The sequence below is a fragment of the Budorcas taxicolor genome, chromosome 16 (genome assembly GCF_023091745.1).
Source record: "Budorcas taxicolor isolate Tak-1 chromosome 16, Takin1.1, whole genome shotgun sequence".
In the NCBI taxonomy this organism is placed as follows: Eukaryota; Metazoa; Chordata; class Mammalia; order Artiodactyla; family Bovidae; genus Budorcas; species Budorcas taxicolor.
The window spans coordinates 77,520,292-77,541,416 of record NC_068925.1 but is presented as its reverse complement, the minus strand read 5'-3'; the positions used below and the strand labels follow the sequence as shown (position 1 = coordinate 77,541,416).

General features: G+C 42.7%; 1 protein-coding gene across 6 annotated transcripts in view; it reads left to right on the top strand.

Moving 5' to 3' along the window:
• DENND1B (DENN domain containing 1B) overlaps positions 1 to 21,125 on the top strand; it is a 267,191-nt gene that overhangs the window by 77,065 nt on the left and 169,001 nt on the right. For all 6 annotated transcript variants that reach the window (XM_052653690.1, XM_052653689.1, XM_052653687.1 and 3 more), the window contains exon 3: positions 8,368 to 8,411. In XM_052653690.1, the coding sequence (XP_052509650.1) occupies positions 8,368 to 8,411 (44 nt within the window). The remainder of the gene's footprint in view (positions 1 to 8,367; positions 8,412 to 21,125) is intronic.

Genomic DNA, 21,125 nt, shown 5'->3' with positions numbered 1-21,125 from the left:
CTGTTCTTTTAGATAATCCCAGAGAGACAGGGGAGGAGTGGAAGGCAGGAGAAGAGGGAAATTGATTCTTTTATTTTTCAGTACCTCCTGCCTCTGACCAGACAGAAAGTGTTGTTATATATAGGTATGAGGCCAGGACTTAAGCCACCTAATTTCGTAATTCCTGTTCCCATTCATTTATTTTATTTTTCACTCCTATAGTCTTCAGGTGTATGCAGCAGATTTTCTACTGTGAATGTGTTTTTAAAATGCATTTAGCATGGCTCGATACGACATTTGGTGCTCATGAATTTTACAGAGAAAGATAAAACCACTTCCCTTTTTTTATTAGCTTTCAATCAGCAGTTCTCATCTTAACTGCTCTTCTGTTTGGGCTCTCTCTGCATCACACATGCCTCGGGAGTCTCAGCTCTGAGTGCACCTGCCGGTGTATCTGTTGCATCTTGCATCTTAGCCCTCAGGTGGTCAGGGGGAAATACCACGTTGTTGCCCTTGCACACTAGGCTGGACACCCAGCAAACTGTGTACCTAGCAGTGCCCGGAGCACTTACTTCACACATCCTCCTCAAGGCTCCAACAACTTCCCCTCTTCACGGAGAGCTTCGTTCCTGCTACCCACACAAAATAATCAACAGTTTTTTACGCAAAAACTTGTAACTTTGTACCCCAGACTCTAAAGTCTCCTTGGACTCAGATCTCCTCTCCTCTTCTCCTTTCCCTCACGGTGGAAAACGTTCTCAGCTTCTGTCCGAGCCCTTCTTGGTCAGGACTCCCTCTTGCTGCCTCTTCAGGGACCTTTTGTCGTTCCTGAGCCTCTACTGCTTTCCCGATGACCCCCATGCTCACTGAGGCACGTTCAGGTCTGCGCCCGTGTAAAGGAAGCAGCGTTGGGCCAGCCTGTCTGGCTTCACTGCCGCCCTCCTGTCTCCGCCTTCTTCTCCCCCGTACAGCCCCTTCGTTACGTTGCCTGCAGACACTGTGCCTCCCTTCCTCGTGTTCCATTTTCCTCTTGGTCTGCTTCTCCTTCCCCTGCCGTCGGAGCTCATCCTACCGCGTGGCTTATGCTTTACATCAGGTTGCTGCTTTTTAGCCATGATCTTGCTCAGTTTTCTGCCATGTTTATTTGGGCAGTTTTTGGATATGCTCTCTTCTTTTGGATATGCTTTCATAAGCACACGCTAGCAGTATTCTCCAAACACTGCTGCTGCTCCTCCTCCCTGGGTTTGGTTGCTTCCTCTCACACTTCAGTGGTTTAGTCACTCGGTCATGTCCTGCTCTTGTGACCCCAGGGACTGTAGCCTGCCAGGCTCGTCTGCCCATGTGGTATTCTCCAGGCAAGAGTACTGGAGCGGGTTGCCACTTCCATCTTCAGGGGCTCTTCCCGACCCAGGAGTCAAACCTGAGTCACCCGCATTGCACGCGGGTCTTTTACTGCCGAGCCACTGTGGGTGCATTTTAAATGCTCTAGTCGCTGTCCTTCCGGCTTCATCCCTTGACAGTCTCTCTCCTACTTTACATTCCAGATTATTCCTTTTTTCCTTTCATTTCCAAATATTTTCTTTTTTCTTTTAACCTCGAAGACTCAGTTCATATTGTGTGTGCATTCTGGAATGTTCTCTGCCCACTTTATAGCTCAAGTCAGCCTTTGCTTGTCTAACTCAAGTGTTAGTTGGCTGTGCCTTTCCCTCCTGAGTGGTTTAGTGACTTTCTAAATTAGCATGGATTCCCTTGTGCTGCCTGTCCTGTAGTATCCTGTAGGTTTATATTATTGTGCTACAGCTTTAGGCAAGACCATGCTTGTGCTCAGTCATGTCCAAGTCTTTGCAATCCCATGGGCTGTAGCCCGCCAGGCTCCTCTGTCCATGGAATTCTGCAGGCAGGAATCCTGGAGTGGGTGGCTGTTTCCTCCTCCAGGGGATCTTCCCGACCCAGGGACTGAACCCGTGCCTCCTGTATCTCATACATTACAGGTGGATTCTTCACTGCGCTGAGCCATCGGGGAATCCCAGATGCTCTCCTTTTCAATACGTTGTAGAGACCAGTTTTGTTTAGCTCACCATTATATCTCCATAGGTGGAGAATTTTCTTTAATGATTCCTGCTCATTTATACTCAAGAGACATCACCATTCTTCTGTCGGGAACATTTTTTGAAATGATAAGCCAGTGGATTTTCGAGTTCAAGCATTCCTGCAGGATACCTTCTTGGCCCAGAAACCTAGACAGCTCTGTGACGTCTTCTCCATGTATGCTGCAGGGCCTTGGAGGGCAGGGGTTTCTCCTGTTTCTTTAGCATTAGAACCTTGAATAAAGTAAATCAAACTTAAGTTAAATGGGACAGAGAAATGTATTGATTATGGAAATTATTTAAAGTAGCAGCTCCTTAGATCTCAACTAAGGACGGTCTGGTCTCTGACAGCAACTAGCCTTATAATTAGTACACACTTCTCGTTGTTTTGGCTTCAGTTTCCTCATTTGTAAAGTTCTGACTTTACCGTGTGGATGAATAAACACTGAAGGTATAATCAAGCAAAACACTAATATTATATGTTTTGCCTATTCAAGAGTATGTAGTCTCTGAACCGTGGTTTATAAATGCACAGTTTTAAAACATCCGTCTACGAATTCCACAGGATTAAGTAAATGTTACTCATTTGTACAAATCAACATTCTTCCTGCATTAAAAAAATAGTGTATTCAAATCACAATATTTTAAGTTATTTTAATTTTGGATTTTCGTTTCAGGCCAGAAACTGTGAAAGGTCTGGTTGTAAAGGAAAAATTTCTACTACGTTTTTCTCACTTTGCATTAGGAAAAGCTTCGGTCTGCAGGAGTTTGGAATGCTTGCAGTGTGATGCACGAGTAACACAGTGAACACTCTTCTTCCAAATTTACCGATTTAATAAAAATTTGCCTTTTTTTCTTACTACACTGTAACGTTCTTTTATTGAAGTAAGAGGTGACTTGTGTTTGTGTAAAAGCCAGGTTATGTGTTCTTCCTTTGGTGTTTACTTGGCTTCCGGATCGTTGGTGGCACGCTTTCTTTTTAAACTAAGTTGCAGAGCCTCCTCTGAGTGGCGGGTGGATCCTGGAAGGAAGACAGACGCAGAGTGTCCCAGGCGTCAGGGGCAGCGCTGGACCTGGCAGCCATTCCCATCCGCTCACCCGTAAAATCAGCGTAAAAGGGGCCTAACTCTGCCGATCAGATCTCATATCTGGAAAGCAGTCCTCGGGGAGCAGAAAATGTCAGTCTCTGAGCACCCATCTGAAACTTGGGTTATCACTGCTCTCAGAGCTCCTTTGTTTCTCTCCTTGCAGTGCTTGTGAGGTGTTGCTGCCGAGATGGGTCAGATGCAGCGCAAGCAGCCACACAGGCGGGAACTAAGGGGGCCCACTCCAGACACGCAGGCTCGCGATTCGAGCACAGCTTTGGGTGTTGAAGTGTAATGCTCACTGACTGAAGGGAAGAGAAATAGGCCGTTTCCCAGGACGCGCCTGAGCGATGCTCTTCTCATGCACTTGCTTGTGTGTCTTCTGTGAAAGAACAGACGGGACAGAATAAAAGCCACGTAGTGAGTAAGGGATGAAGGAAAGTGGCAGACTAAAACGTAATTAGGCAGAAGCCACAGGGCGGACTGTCAGGGCTGACCAGCAAGACGAAGGTCCTCGTCTGAAGATTTCAGTGCAAGGAATCTGTCAGATGGTGGTGGTTGCTGTGTAGTTGCTAAGTTGTGTCCGACTCTTTGCGACCCCATGGACTGCAGCACGCCAGGCTCCTCTGTCCTCCACTATCTCCAGGAGTTAGTTCAAATGCTTATCCTCTGAGTCAGTGATGTTATCCAACCATCTCATCCTCTGCCCCACCTCTTCTCCTTTTGCCTCTCTTAAGTTGGTTCTTTGTATCATGTGGCCAAAGTGTAGTTGCTTAGCAACTACACAGCAACCACCACCATTGGAGTTGCAGCTTCAGCATCAGTCCTTCCAATGAATATTCAGGACTGATTTCCATTAGGATTGACTGGTTGGATCTCCTTGCAGTCCAAGGGACTCTCAAGAGTCTTCTCCAGCACCACAATTTGAAAGCATCAGTTCTTTGGCACTCTGTCTTTATCGTCCAACTTTCACAACCATAAATGACTACTGGAAAAACCATAGCTTTGACTATATGGACTTTTTTTTTGGCAAAGTGATATCTGTTTTTTAATATGCTATCTAGATCTGTCATAGCTTTCCTTGCAAGGAGCAAACATCTTTTAATTTCATAGCTGCTACACTGTCTGCAGTGCTTTTAGAGCCCAAGAAAATGAAATCTGTCACCTCTTTTACATTTTCCCTTTTTCAGTTTAGTCGCTCAGTCATGTCCGATTCTTTGCAACCCCATGGACTGCAGCACGCCAGGCTTCCCTGTCCATCATCAACTCCCGGAGTTTACTCAAACTCATGTCACTGATGCCATCCAACCATCTCATCCTCTGTGGTCCCCTTCTCCTCCCGCCTTCAATCTTTCCCAGCATCAGGGTCTTTTCCAGTTAGCCAGTTCTTCACATCTAAAGCTAAAGCTTTTGGAGCTTTTGAAGCTAAAGTATTGGAGCTTTAGCTTCAGCATCAGTACTTCCAATGAATATTCAGAACTGATTTCCTTTAGGATGGACTGGTTTAATCTCCTTGCAGTCCAAGGGACTCTCAAAAGTCTTCTTCAACACCACTGTTCAAAAGCAACATTCTTTGACATTCAACTTTCTTTATAGTCCAACTCTCACACCCATACATGACTATTGGAAAAACCATAGCTTTGACTAGATGGACCTTTGTCGGTAATGTCTCTGCTTTTTAATATGCTGTCTAGGTTGGTCATAGCTTTTCTTCCAAGAAGCAAGTGTCTTTTAATTTCATGGTTGCAGTCACTATCTGCAGTGATTTTGGAACCCAGGAAAATAAAATCTTTCACTGTTTCCATTGTTTACCCATCTATTTAACATGAAGTTATGGGAACAGATGCCATGATCTTAGTTTTCTGAATGTTGAGTTTTAAGGCAAATTTTTCACTCTCCTCTTTCACTTTCATCAAGAGGCTCTTTAGTTCTTCTTCACTTTCTGCCATAAGGGTGGTGTCATCTGCATATCTGAGGTTATTGATATTTCTCCCGGCAGTCTTGATTCCAGCTTGTGGTTCATTTCCCCTTTTATTTGCCATGAAATGATGGGACTGGATGACATGATCTTAGTTTTTTGAATGTTGAGTTTTAAGCCAGCTTTTTCACTCTCCTCTTTCACCATCATCAAATGGTAACTAGAAATAGAAGGGATATTGAAAATACTCACATTGAAACTCTCTAACTCTGTTATTTATAAGAAGGGGCTATTATACATTTCTGTATGATGACTTTTTAATAGGGCTGTCATATATTGTGTTAATTTATCAAGATATTAAATTTTGTTTAATATTTCATGAAGAATCCATCATATACTTATTGATAAGACTCAAATCCTAATAGCTACCATTTTGATAATACTGCCACATAAACACACACACATGAGCGTACACTTGCACATATGTTTTCCAGAATAATTTCCGCAGGACATTAACATCTAAGTATTTTTAGGTGATCTGTACAAGTCATGGGCTTCCCGGGTGATGCCAGTGGTAAAGAACCTGCCTGCCAAAGCAGGAAATGTAAGAGATGCGGCTTCGATCCCTCTGTCAGCAAGATCCCCTGAGAAGGGAATGGCAGCTGACTCCAGTGTTCTTGCTTGGAGAATTTCACAGACTGAGGAGCCTGGCAAGCTACAGTCCATGGGGTTGCAAAGAGTCAGACACGACTGAGCAACTGACACTAATGTATCATAATCATTTAAAAAGTATATATTTTGTTTTACATGAAGGTGCAATCATTTAATATTAGCTCCATAAATTTGTAGTGCATCATTCTTATGTAAGATAATTTTTAAGTGATTTTTATGTTAACCTATGTAGTAATTTTTTGTATTCCTTAATAAAAAGGTTAATTGTAGAAAGCATGCTTTTCTCAAATTCAAATATTTGAAAAAAATCTTTTGATCTTAATAAGTAATACAGCAAGAGAAGCCAGCTCATGGTGAAAATTTTGCCAGGTATCTATCGAGTTTTGGAATTAAAAACTCAAAATTATGCATCATTGGACTGTACTTTTAAAAAAGCAATATAGAATAGTGAAAATAATGGGATTGAACAGTAACTTTTCACTGACTGGGTACATCAAGTGATATCTTTGATCTAACAAGCCTTTTACCTGGAGTGGAATTCAAATCCTGTGTATCAGTGATGATTGCTACTTACATTGGGCTTTTAAAGGCTTTTTCAGAAGTAGTATTATCCATTGTACAGTATCCTTTTAAAACACATTTGCAGTAGTCAGAAGTATGTTTTTGACAGAATTAAAAAATATGTAGCCAAAATATTTATTGAAATGAAAATGAAATTATTTGCTCAATCGTGTCCGACTCTTTGTGACCCCATGGACTGTAGCCTACCAGGCTCCTCTGTCCATGAGATTTTCCAGGTAATAGTCCTAGAATGGATTGCCATTTCCTTCCTCAAGGGATCTTCCCAACCCAGGGATCGAACCCAGGTCTTCATTAAAATGGCTTCTTTTTATTATGCTAAGTAGAAGAGAAATATTGTTAAGAAATAATGAAAATGAAAAACCAGTGGGAATATTTATAAAACATTCATTTTTATATATGAATAACTGGATATAATAGAAGAGTATCTCTAAAATGTCCCAAAATGTCAATTGTATTTTAAATAAGCTTGATGATGTATGCCTACCAACTTATCCATTATTTTAAAAACTGACTTATACAGTTGCCTATATGGGCTTTCAAAAGTGAAACTTGGTATAAAACGAACTATTTATACATTTTTATTGAGATTTTATTTTATTTATTTTACTTTAATTTTCATTTTTAAAAAATTGAATTATAATTGATATACTGGGGAAGGAGCCTGGAGGGCTGTAGTCCATGGTGTTGCGAAGAGTTGGACTCAACTGAAGAATTATCACACATGCATATGTAGTTGATATACAGTGAATTTAAGTTGTAGGTGTTCAGCATAGTGAGTCACAGCTTTTAATAGTTACTGCATTCCATTTATAGTTACTGCAAAACAACTGGCTATATTTCCCATGTTGTATGGTATGTCCTTCCAGCTTGTTTATTTTGGACATAACATTTTGTGTCTCTAAACGCCACACCTCTGTCTTGCCCCTCCCGTTTGCCTCTCCCCCTGGCAGCCACTCCTTTGTTCTGTACACTGTGAGCCTGTTTCTTTTTTGTTTCATTCATTAGTTTCATTTTTTAGAGTCCGCATGTAAGTGATATCATACAGTATTTGTCTTTCTCTGACTTATTTTACTTAGCGTAACACCCTCCAAGGCCACCCATGTTGCTGCCGATTGCAAAATTTCATTCTTTTTTCTGGCTGAGTAGTATTACATTGTGTGTGTGTGTGTACACATACACACCGCATCTTATTCACCCACTCATCTGTTGATGGACAGTTAGGTCGCTGCCATATCCTGGCAATTGTAAATAGTCCTCCTGTGAACACTGGGGTTCATGTATCTTTTCAAATTAGTGTTTTTGGCCTTTTTTGGGATGTATACCCAGGAGTGGAATTGCGAGATCCTTGGTAGCTCTGCTTTCAATTTTCTGAGGAATCTTCATTCTGTTTTCCACAGTGGCTGTGCCGGTTTACATTCCTGTCGGTAGTGGAGGGCAATTCCCATTTCTCCACATCCTCGCCAGCATTTGTTCTTTTTGTTCTTTTTGATGATGGCTGTTCTGACAGGTGTGAGGTGATATCTCATTGTGGTTTTAGTTTGCATTTCTCTGATTCACGATGTTGAGCACCTTTTCATCTATCTGTTGGCATGTCCTCTTTGGGAAAATGTCTATTTAGGATTTTAAGTGGAAACTTAAGGTGATGTATTTTGATCTAGTTTCTGTGGGCTGTAATATATTTAATTACATATTTACCACATTTATATGTTTTTCAAATTAAAACCAGTATATTAAGTGGAGTTAAATCTGAAAATTTATATTTTAGAATCTTAATGTCCAAGGTGTATAAATCAAAAATGAGTTGCTTTTGATTTGTAATAGTTTGAACAAATTATTCATTTTATTATTCCTGTTCTAAAGGTCATTAAAACCCTTAAACTATCAAAATATTTAATTTTGAATCTCATCGATTGTAAATATTTAAAGAAAAACATTTTAATCACTTTTAAAAAGCGGCTCTGACGATCTTAAGCGTATCTGAACTAGACTGTTGCCGTGGCTGTGTTGTTTTCTCCGGGTAATGCCCTCTGTCTATTGTTTACAGATCCGGAGGTGCTGTGGAAGTTCCCAGAGGACTTTGCAGACCAGGTTGGAACCACATCATTTTTAAAAAGCATTTAAAATTGAATGTTGATGATGATTACTGCTGTTACTGCTGCTGCTGGTACTGAAGCTATTGCTGCATGTGTATCACTATAAGTATTTTCTCTTGGTCGGCTCTGAGAATAAAAAGCCAGGTATGGAGAGTATCTGGAAACTGTTTGGAAGTTGCCAGCGAGGTGATGAAGAGGCCCGTCTTGAAGCTAATAGGAAGTAAATGTTCACAGTTTCCGTGTGTTTTTACACTCTTTTAATGTATCTGTGGAAAATATATTTATGAACACTTAGGCATTTCCCCATCAGAAAGACCTGATGGTGCGGTTCTTTGAGGAATACCCTTCTGTCTGTAAAACAGAAGGCTGCTACTTAGCTCTTTCTTAGCTCTGTAAGTAAGACAGTAAGAAGTAGTAACTGCCGTAACTAAGAGAGCAGTTCTTTCCTTGTTACAGTAATACTGGGATCATTAACATATATAAGTTGAACTGGCATTATTTCCTTATTTTAAAATAATTCTTAGTTGTAGCTTTATTTTCTTAAAAGAAAACAGGAGACTTCAAAATGAATTTACTGTATTTGTATTTTAAGTGTAATCTTCTCTAGTTCCCTAAGTATTTAGTGTGACCAAAACTGTGAATTATTTCGACATGATGTGTGTAAATTTAAAAATCCTTGTAGTTTATATTATGGATTTATAATTTTGAAGTGAATTATATGGGTCACCATACACATTTAAATTTTTACACAAAATACTACTCTTTCTGGAAATCTGATGAGCAGGTTCCTTTTTTTTTTTTTCTTTTGTCTGCAAAGAAATGGGGTGAAACAATTTTGTCACTGTGAAAATTGTAACACTACAAGCTTAAGCATAAGTTAAGCTCACAGATATAATTGACAAAAATGAAAACTGATAAAAGTATTCATTTTAAAGCAGTTCATTCAGAAATATGCAGACATGTGATTTTGATGTGGAAGAATAATTTATAACATGTGAAAATCAGTATCTAAGATTAGGAAATTTCACTGAAAAAGTGAGTTCAGTGAGCATGTTAAATATTAGTTAGAGTGACTGTTGTTTCACGTAATAAGAGAGTATGTGCTTTTAATTTGTCTTTAGCCTTTTGGAGAAAGAACAGACTTACGAGCATTCTAGGTGTGCAAGTCCGTACAGTGAAGACGGGATTCGTGCATACGAGGCTTCATTGGCTTTGTTCCTCTGTAATGGGAAGTTACTTCCCTCGGATCTGCCTTTAATGCAGGAGTTCAGTTCAGGTGCTCAGTCGTGTCCGACTCTTTGTGACCTCATGGACCGCAGCACACCAGGCTTCCCTGTCCATCACCAACTCCTGGAGCTTGCTCAAACTCATGTCCATTGAGTCGGTGATGCCATCCAACCATCTCATCCTCTGTCATCCCCTTTTCCTCCTGCCTTCAGTCTTTCCCAGCAACAGGGTCTTTTCCAGTGAGTCAGTTCTTCACATCAGGTGCCGAAAGTATTGGAGTTTCAGCTTCAGCATCAGTCCTTCCAGTGACTATCCAGGACTGATTTCCTTTAGGGTTGACTGGTTTGATTTCCTTGCAGCCCAAGGGACTCTCGAGAGTCTTCTCCAACACCACAGTTCAAAAGCATCAATTCTTTGGCGTTCAGCTTTCTTCATGGTCCAACTCCCACATCCATACATGACTACTGGAGAAACCATAGCTTTGACTAGATGGACCTTTGTTGGCAAAATAATGTCTCTGCTTTCTGTCTATGTTTGTCTCAGCTATGCAGGAGACCTGGGTTTGATTCCTGGGTGGGGAATATCTCCTGGAGAAGGAAATGGCAACCCACTCCAGTGTTCTTGCCTGGAAAATCCCATGGACAGAGGAGCCTGGCGGGCTGTTGTCCATGGGGTCGCAAGAATCAGACAGGACAGTGACTAAACCACCACGATGGGAAGTTAGGTTAGAGCCTTGCTGACTCATTTTACTGTTGTAAAATTCTGTTTCTCTCTTGCTCTTTCTCGTTCTCTCTGGTCTCACCCCCCATCCAGATTCTTTATTTCCTTGTAATTTCTAACTCTTAAACCTGCCCCTGAGAATTCCTAGGGCGTCTGGAGGCTCCTCACTTTGGGTTCGCCTAAGTGATGGCGTGCTTGTGGAGTTCAGCTGTAGTGAATTTTCCAGTGAGACAGACTGTTGTTGTTCCTCTTTGTGACTGATAAACTGGTGATAGGAATGTCTTAGCTGTTGCTTTGGTTCCCACATTTGTGAGGTCAGGGGAACATTAATAAGCCTTCACATACTTAGTGAAACACAGAAGCATTTGACCACGTAAAGTGGATGAGCATTCATAACCCCCAGGATTTCAGGGCGTAGCAATTCTTGTAGACTTTGTGAAAGGAACTTTAGGTAGTATTTTGTTTAACTACTTCACTTTCTATCTAAAGAAACCACACTTCATGTGGGAATCCAGCCACAGGCTGTGAAGAATGGTTTTGTTATATGCTTTTTGGCGAATATTCTGAATACTACAGATGACCCGTGGTGCTAGTGGTAAAGAACCTGCCCACCAATACGGGAGACGTAAGAGACATGGTATTGATCCCTGGGTCAGGAAGATCCCCTGGAGGAGGGCAAGGCAACCCGCTCCAGTATTCTTGCCTGGAGAATCCCATGGACAGAGGAGCCTGGTGGGCTGCAGTCCGTGGGGGTCACAAAGAGTCAGACATGACAGAAGCGACTTAGCACAGCACACAGTACTCTGTATTTCTCGTTGTTTTTATCTTTTCCTGGTTTCGTTTATGAATTGTCTGCTTCTTCCTAAACAGCCTTTACAGTGGATCTGAGATGCTTCAGTAAGGATAATTCTTTTGTAAAAAGCTCTTTGTTTAGCTCTTACTGTGTACTAGGTGCTGTGCTGGGTGCTTATATGCATAATTGATTTTATCTTCATCCTTCCAGTACTGTTAGGAGATAGTATCGGTCCTGAAACTGAGACTTAAGTAAGAAACGGACCTGATAACACACTGCTTAGAAGAGGCAGAGCTGAGACTTGAGGGCAGGTTTGTCTAACTCAGAAGCATGTGCTATTAGCAAGTAACATATATTATTATTTCTGCTTGGAATGCTGACCCAAGTCCTACTTGCTTATTTTAGCTCTTTAAAAAAAATTTAGTATATAAAGTCCCCTATCCCCCAGTATCTTTATAATTGGAAAGCAGTGTTTTTTAATCCACAGAAGTAATAGCAATTCATTTACTCCTTTGGTTCTACTTCATGGAGCTCTTGATCCATCATAGGCGTTTGTTTATTATATGGAAAATAATAAACCAATTTTGATTTGGTTTCCTTCTTTTGGCAATAGAAGAGCCAATGGGACAACCCAAATCACACTTCAGGAGGAGTTGTAATTGATTTGATTTTAGTTTGTTTTTTTTTTCACAATGGAGAATTTTGTGTAAGGAGAGCGGGAGATGAAACTACAAACATAAATCGGGCTGAGTCTCGGCAACAATTAAAGGCCTTGCTAAAGAGATGGTCCTTCCAACGAACTTAAGGAGAGTGTGATATAACAAAACAAGTATGTTAGGAACATTAATTTGGAAAAGATTTCAGTATGGATTGGTCGAGGGAGAAACTGGAAGCAAGGAAGTAAGTGACTTTGCAGGAGACTAGCTGAGGAGTAACTAGGATCTGAAAGAGTTGGTTATGTTAGGGATGAAAAAGAGGAAGAACGTGTTGACCCTGAAGTAAATCGACTGCCAGCAAAGGTGGGTTTCTTTGGGATCCGCAGAGAGTTGCATCTTGAGGTCTGCAGCTTGAGCTCCGTGCAAGTCCCACAGGGCAGGCAAAGAAGAAGTCTTTTATAGAAGAGAGACAGGAAGTGGGAAGGGCCGAGGAGACCAAGAGTCTGCGGCTTTCCCTTGACAGAGCCCTTGCCTTGCCGGAGGTAAACGGAGCCGGTCTTCTTCCTGTTGGGCTCTGTTAGGGCCTGAGAGCTCCCCCTTCTGGTCACCCCACTCTCTTTCGTTCAGGCTCCTATTGATTAAGTTTTTGCAGGCGTGAAGCGGGGAGCCTGCATGCAGAGGTGTTCTGGGCTGCATGGGGTAGGGAAGAGAAATGAGAGGCGGAGTTGCATTTTGGCACTTGAAGGAATGTTGAATTATCTTCCATGCAAGTGGAGAAGACTCTGGGGATTCGGGGAAGATGGAGTTGTGCACCTGTAGGAGATGAAAAGGTGTGAATGAATTAGAGGATTTACAGACAGATTTAGTCAGTGTCAGTTTTATGTCTTGCAAATGCATCGAGGACCGTGGCTGAGAAGATGGATGCAGAAGAAATGCTGCCCTCCCTGCCACAGGTGATAGCAGCGTCTCCTGTTACATTCCGGAGATCTTCACCGCTTCTGGATGAAATGAGTACTTTTGTCTCTCGTTGCTGCTGTCAAGCTGAGCTCTCCATTGCTCTTATATTCCCGTTGTTCACATTTACACGTAATAGCTTGGTGCTGTTATTCACAGTACTTGACTTTTCGCCCGTACTTTCTGCTTGACATTTTCATGGCTCACGTTTCTATATCTCTGCTGGTTTCGTGTTCTGTTGGCCTCGTAAGGCCATGGTTGGTCTGTATTTCCTAAGTAAGAGGACTCAGTCTTTGTGAGCGAAATATGTCTTTAGAGAATGGTCAGAAATCAAATCTCACACATGCTGGACTCAGGTCTGTGTTTCAGTCATGGCTTTGTACTTACAGATTGTATGAAGTGTTGCTTTTGGCTAGAGTTTTTATCTCTCTTAATTCCTCATTTGCAAAATAGGGCTGATTCTACTAATCTGACAAAATGAGGATAAGAATGGAGTCTGTGAAGCATAGTGCCGGGCACATGGGGAACACTCCATGAAGGGGAGCCAGCAGTTTTATTATTATGATATTGTAGGGCCATGACTTATATATATATTCTTATGTATATATTCTTATATATATATATATATGCTTATATATAAGCATCTGAATGCAGAGTTCCAAAGAATAGCAAGAAGAGATAAGAAAGCCTTCTTTAGCAATCAATCCAAAGCAATAGAGGAAAACAACAGAATGGGAAAGACTAGAGATCTCTTTAAGAAAATGAGAGATACCAAGGGAACATTTCATGCAAAGATGGGCTCGATAAAGGACAGAAATGGTCTGGACCTAACAGAAGCAGAAGGTATTAAGAAGAGGTGGCAAGAATACACGGAAGAACTGTACAAAAAAGATCTTCACGACCCAGATAATCATGATGATGTGATCACTAATCTAGAGCCAGACATCTTGGAATGTGAAGTCAAGTGGGCCTTAGAAAGCATCACTATGAACAAAGCTAGTGGAGGTGATGGAATTCCAGTAGAGCTGTTTCAAATCCTGAAAGATGATGCTGTGAAAGTGCTGCACTCAATATGCCAGCACATTTGGAAAACTCAGCAGTGGCCACAGGACTGTAAAAGGTCAGTTTTCATTCCAATTCCAAAGAAAGGCAATGCCAAAGAATGCTCCAACTACCGCATAATTGCACTCATCTCACATGCTAGTCAAGTAATGCTCAAAATTCTCCAAGCCAGGCTTCAGCAATACGTGAACCATGAACTCCCTGATGTTCAAGCTGGTTTTAGAAAAGGCAGAGGAACCAGAGATGAAATTGCCAACATCCGCTGGATCATGGAAAAAGCAAGAGAGTTCCAGAAAAACATCTATTTCTGCTTTATTGACTATGCCAAAGCCTTTGACTGTGTGGATCACAATAAACTGTGGAAAATTCTGGAAGAGATGGGAATACCAGACCACCTAACCTGCCTTTTGAGAAATCTGTATGCACCTCAGGAAACAGCTGTTAGAACTGGACATGGAACAATAGACTGGTTCCAAATAGGAAAAGGAGTACGTCAAGGCTGTACATTGTCACCCTGCTTCTTTAACTTCTGTGCAGAGTACATCATGAGAAACGCTGGACTGGAAGAAACACAAGCTGGAATCAAGATTGCCAGGAGAAATATCAGTAACCTCAGATATGCAGATGACACCACCCTTATGGCAGAACGTGAGGAGGAGCTAAAAAGCCTCTTGATGAAAGTGAAAGAGGAGAGTGAAAAAGTTGGCTTAAAGCTCAACGTTCAGAAAACTAAGATCATGGCATCTGGTCCCGTCACTTCATGGGAAATAAATGGGGAAACAGTAGAAATAGTGTCAGACTTTATATTTTTGGGCTCCAGAATCACTGCAGATGGTGACTGCAGCCATGAAATTAAAAGACGCTTACTCCTTGGAAGAAAAGTTATGACCAACCTAGATAGTATATTCAAAAGCAGAGACATTACTTTGCCGACTAAGGTCCATCTAGTCAAGGCTATGGTTTTTTCTGTGGTCATGTGTGGATGTGAGAGTTGGACTGTGAAGAAGGCTGAATGCCAAAGAATTGATGCTTTTTAACTGTGGTGTTGGAGAAGACTCTTGAGAGTCCCTTGGACTGCAAGGAGATCCAACCAGTCCATTCCGAAGGAGATCAACCCTGGGATTTCTTTGGAAAGAATGATGCTAAAGCTGAAACTCCAGTACTTTGGCCACCTCATGTGAAGAGTTGACTCATTGGAAAAGACTCTGCTGCTGGGAGGGATTGGGGGCAGGAGGAGAAGGGGACGACTGAGGATGAGATGGCTGGATGGCATCACGGACTTGATGGACGTGAGTCTGAGTGAACTCCGGAAGATGGTGATGGACAGGGAGGCTTGGCGTGCTACAGTTCATGGGGTCGCAAAGAGTCGGACATGACTGAGTGACTGAACTGAACTGACGGCCATGAATGTTTATTGATTTATGATGAGGACCAGATAGAACTGCTTTATGTAGAATGTTGTTTTTATGGTTTGATAACTAGGTTGAGAATTTTGCTGCTTTGTAGACCTTCAGGAAGTGTTAAGTAGGAAGAAATTTTTCCTCTGCCCTTCTAGGCTCTTCGGTTGGTCTTAAAATTAAACTGACATCAAACAGATGAACAGGAGACAAGCAAACAAAAGTCTAATAACATGTCCACCTGGGAACGGGGCTGCCCTGGTGGCTCAGTGGTAAAGAACCCGCCTGAAGGTCCCTTGCAGGAGGAACGGGCACCCCACTCCAGTATTCTTGCCTGGAGAATCCCATGGACAGAGGAGCCTAGCAGTCTTTAGTCCAGGGGGTCGCAAAAGAGTGGGACATGACTTAACAACTAAACAACAACATGTGGGAGAGACCCAGGAATACTAGGAACTTGCCAGAAGAGCTGAAGCCTTCTCCTCAAGTACCATGTTCAGCTAAAGACAGGAGAGGATGTCTGGGGTAGTGGTCTGTGAACTTGGAGGGAGAAAAGCAATTCTTGTGGAGATGGAAAAGCAGGTGTCTGGTGCACAGATGTTTGCTGGGCCTCCAGAGAGCCGGGGACACAGCGTGACTCTGGTCTCTAGGCTAGTTCCCACCCCCCACCGCACCCCCGCACCTGGCCCGTGTTCACAGAGATCTCTGGTGATAGTTCTATTCTGGGAACAGGCCCTCTGTCTAAATCCCTTTAGGCGGTTATGGGGGAGGGAGCAAGACCCACTTCCTCAGTCTCAGTTTCTTAAATAATCAGCCCCAATAAATCCTCCTGCCAAAGAGACACGTTTTGTGGCGGCAGATATTGTGTCCCGACAGTAACACGAGAGATGCTTTCAGGACGGCTCCTAGCAGAAGTCTAAGACCACGGCGCCGTAATCTTTTAGTGACAGCCGACACATAGACATCCCTGGATGTATTTGTGTAATTTTTAGATAGGAAAAGTAGCGTTTTGAGGAGCTGGCCCCAGGCCATATTTCTGACTCACCTTTAACTCCTCCCTCTTGCAGTACTTGGTTCCCTGTTTGGCCTTTGATTCTGGGCTGTTTCTCACGGTTCAGATGCCCTTTCCCATTTCTCTTAAGTGCTTCCTTTACAATGCAGCTTGGATGTTTTATCTGCTGAGGTGCACTGACGCATTCCTCCTGTGCGTGTCCCAGTCATCTCTGCCTTTCCCGTGGCCCAGTGATAACGGATCCGCCTGCAGTGTGAGAGGCAGAGCAGACGTGGGTTCCATCCCGGGGTCAGAGGATCCCCTGGAGGAGGAACTGGCCGTCCACCCCAGCATTCTCGCCTGGGGAAATCCTGTGGACAGAGGAGCTTGGCGGCCACAGTCCACAGGGTCACAAAGAGTGGGACACGACCGAGCACGCCCACAGTCATTTGGGCGTCACTGTGTTTACCACGCTGCCTGGTGTGGAGGACTTGTTCTTAGGTGTCTCATCCCAGTGGGAGCTCCCACTGAAGCCTCTTTCCCCAGCCGAGGACTTTCTGTATTAATTTTTGACCTATGTTTCCCGTTCTCAGCTGCTCTAATCAGTGTGTCATCAAAGCCTATTGCTTGTGCCTCTTTTATGTCTTGTAAATCTGTCTTAACTACTTCTAAGTTCCTCTCCTTAATTCACATTCTCCTAACTCTTTTCGCCTCTGTTTTTGTCCCTGTTTAATATATTCTCCTTTGAAATGTCACCTTTCCATAAATTATTTTTTATGTGTGCAGAAAGCACGTCCTAGGGGTCATTGCTTACTAAACTCACTGGGCAGGATGTGGGTCTCTTGCTACCATTGTTTTATGGTTTCGAAGCTTGTCTGATGCTTCTGTTTCATGGTTTTAAGTTAGCTTGCTTGGTTTTGTGGTTAAACAAACCTGCTTTCTTGAGTGATCATAAACTTTCAGGGGTCCCCCAAAGTCCCCTAAAGTTCCTCTCTATCTGCAGTCCCCTAATGGGATTTCTGAGATAACTATTTGATTGTCCTATTCTATCCCTGGCTCTGACAGTATACTGTCATTGGGTCTTACAGTGTGCTGGGCAGTTTTCTAACTGCTTTACCTGTCCTCGTAATACCCTGTGAGCCTGAGGGGCTATGGTAACTCCCACTTTACAGATGAGAAAGCAAAACTGATATGGCAGGAGTCACACAGCTAGAAAATAGCAGAGTCATCATCCTAAGGCCGTGCGACTGCAGAGCCTGCTGACCTGAAGGCTGGTTAAACCTGGTTCTCCCCACTAACACCTTCAAGGTGAAGTCCAGCCCTCTTAGCAGGATCAAGCTCTTGCTCAGGGCCTCTGTTTCCATCTGAAGCCTCTTCTTGCTCTGTCTCCCTCCCCCTTTACCTAATAAGGCAGTGGTCTGCATTTCATAGCAAACATTCGTTCCCCCTATGCATTAACCCCAGCCATCCACCTCCATTCTCTCCTTGAACACAGGAGTCCTCCGGCCTGAGATGCCCGTCTCCTGCTGGCTCTCCCCTCGCCTGTGTTTCTGGCCTCGGCTCAGAGGTCATATCCTCCAGGGAGCCCTCTGCGTCACCGGCCTGGATTGGATGCGCCTCCTCTGAGTCCCCCAGCATTTTGTGTTTCCCGTGACACTCACCAGATCTGTACCTCCCTACCTTCCGTTTACTCCATTAGGCCAGAGGTTTCTGAGACTAGTATTAAAAGAGGGTATAACCATAAACAGTGAAAGTGAAAGTCACTCAGTCGTGTCCCACTCTTAGGGACCCACAGACTGTAGCCCGCTAGATTCCTTTGTTCGTGGGATTCTCCAGGCAAGAATACTGGAGTGGGTTGCCATGCCCTCCTCCAGGGGATCTTCCCGACCCAGGGATTGAACCCCGGGCTTCCCAGGGGGTGCAGGGGTAAAGAATCTGCCTTCCAGTGCAGGAGACACAAGAGACGTGGGCTCGATCCCTGGGTTGGGAAGATTCCCCTGGAGTGGGAAATGGCACCCATTTCAGTATCCTTGCCTGGAAAATTCTGTGGACAGAGGTGCCTGGCGGGCTATAAAGTCCACAGGGTCCCCAAGAGTCGGACACGACTGAGGATGCACCCACGCTCCTGCGTTGCAGGCAGACGCTTTACCATCTGAGCCACCAGGGAAGCCCCTCCATACGTATAGTTAACCTTTATTCCTTCAGAGCGCCTTGGCGTGGCTGGTTAAGCAGGCATTTTCTCAAAAAGGTGCTTCAGGTGTGGCCTTGGTTGTATAGTCAGTGTTTGCAGTTGTATCCTGGGTGAAATGAGTGACATTTTCATTAAACTTGTGCAGATAACAGTATTGCCGTGACAATGAAAAGGGCCTGGTACGAGTTTCTGAGGGAGGGAAGGAATCAGTGAGAACTAGATGCAGCTTAAAAATTGTATCTCTGTTCACAGAAGCCGAGTTTATGGAATGGTTGTGGGTTACAGACAACTTAGGAAGGAGGCAAGGGCTTCCATATAAATGTCCAGAAAGTAGAACATTTTGCAACAGCATCAAACATGTTTCACACAGTGAAATCTCCTGCATTAGTTGATTCAGTGCAATGCAGTAAATTATTGTTCTGCTAGATATTGACACAGCAGGTTCATGAAACTGTACTTTCTGCTTCCTGACTAAAAAGAGCCTTGGCGATCCTGACTCAGTCCAGTGGAATGGCCTGAGCGTTGTCAGTTCAAAAACCTGCACCCATGAATCTGTTCTTTGCAGTGGCAGTGGTTGGAGGTACCTGAGATGACCACTTCCCTAAGCTCCGAGACTGACCTTTGTTAAAGACAAATTCTATAGCTTCTAACAGTCTTCAGGGTATCAGAAACAAGAGTAAACCATCTGCGGACGATAGAGACTTAGTCGGCTGTGGTTAATTTATTAATGATTAGGCTCAAGTGTGAAATGCCTGTTGAGGGTTCATCGTGAAAGTAAAACATGGAAAAGGAAATTTGCTTGTTTCTATTGGATGAAAATGAAAGTAATAAAACCATTCAAAAAAAAGGTTTTGGACAGAATGTGTATAAGAACAATGTGTAAGCCTGTTTTCTGAGAAGCCAGTTCAAGTTATGTCTGATTTATGAAAATGGGTGAACAGAATTTTTATAGAGGAAGGATCTTGAGAATGTAACATGCAGTAATCCTGAGGCATAATATAGCGAGAGTATACTCAGAGTATCAAGTAAAGAGACTCAGTGAATCTGGAGGAGGGCTCAGACAAACACATTTTTGTACAACTTCGAGGTTAAGTTAGGTGCATATCTAGCTGGGAACCACTGGTTTAGACGAGTCAAAGGATTTAAAATAGAGAAGGAAGGTTATGTCCAGGTGAACATTGTAAATAACAACTGAAACTAGATCTCGTAATATTTCGTTACTGTTGCCTCCTATCACCAGGCAAAGCACTGCTGGGAGTCTGGTGAGTGTAGGGGAACTCAGCAGAACTACTTCATAAGAGATTTGACCCTTGTTTTCCTGGAGAGTAAAACATATTCCGGAGAGCAAGTGTGTTGGCATGTCTCTAGAAACTTCCCATAAAGCATGTGCTTTCTGAGATATTTCATACTCATAAAATTTACATGTACAGATTTAACCTAGAGCAGGCTAAGGGTCTCTTCTGATTGGCCAGCTTTTTGCATAATAATAATTCTATTAAGCCACCCTTATGATGATAATATATCAAACAAGCCAAATTACTTCTAGCATCTCATTTTATAAGAGTATACATCCTTGTGATTTTCAGGGAGCTTCAAGGAAATCCTCCAGATAGTTTTAGTTATAGAACAGATCTTGCAGGTTTTTAATTTTTTTCTGTATTCAGAATCCGAGTTTGGGAAGGCAAAATTTAAAAAGTTGTTAAAAGATTTGGATATTTGACTATGATGGGTTCAGAGGTGCCTAAGAAGCAAGCATTTGATTATCTGTTTAATCAAAGTGATGATAAAATATTTAAAAGTAAATATAGGCAGTAACATGTTGAATGTGTATGTTGAATACGGATTGGATGTTCCTCTTTCATAAGTGAGGAACTTTTGTGACCCTCCTCCCCACTCTTGAATAATAGAAGACATAATAAAGTCTGTATCAAGCACAGAGAATTATTCTGCAGAGACCCAGAGTTTTGACTGTCCCAGACGCACATGGAGCTAAGAGGAACCTTTCCTGGTGTAGGCAGAGGGTGAATCAGTAATCCAGGGAGCAAGCCCATCAAAACTGAGGGAACTTTAACAATTTTCATAGCTTCCTTCCAGAGTCAGGAATTACCAAGCATTTTAAGCTTTATTCATTGCTCTCTGTCCTGTTCAGGAACAAACGGATACATAAAAGATGCATCTCAGAGGTCTGCAAGGTCAAACTAATTTCATTATCGTCTTTATAACCATCACATTTGTGTTATGTGTGTTAACATGCAGTGGATCCATGATTCCTGTCATCAAATGAATCCACATGTCTTTTAAAAATTTACTCGTTTTAATTTCTAATATATTACATTTCAGCAATTATCACGTAAACACTAGCTCATCATAGTCCTCATTAAGTCCCAAGAATATAGAGGTAAACAATTTAAAAAGCCCAAGAATCGCTGTTTAGGATAAAACTATTCTTTGAAAACAAAAACATATCCATGGTTGTACTTATCTGACACTATTGTTCATTGTGTAGTCTTAACCACTCATATTGATTATAACTTTTAACCTGGACAAGTAACTTCTGTTTTGCAGAAAATGAGAAAGAAAGCACTTGGCAGAGGGGGCATGGATAACTGAGCACCTGGTGTCCTGCACCAGCACCCTAACAGACCGCCAGACTCGGTCCCATGTACCCCTTTCTGTAGCCACACGCCTCCCTCCCACCTCGCTGTGTAGTGGCCACAGTGA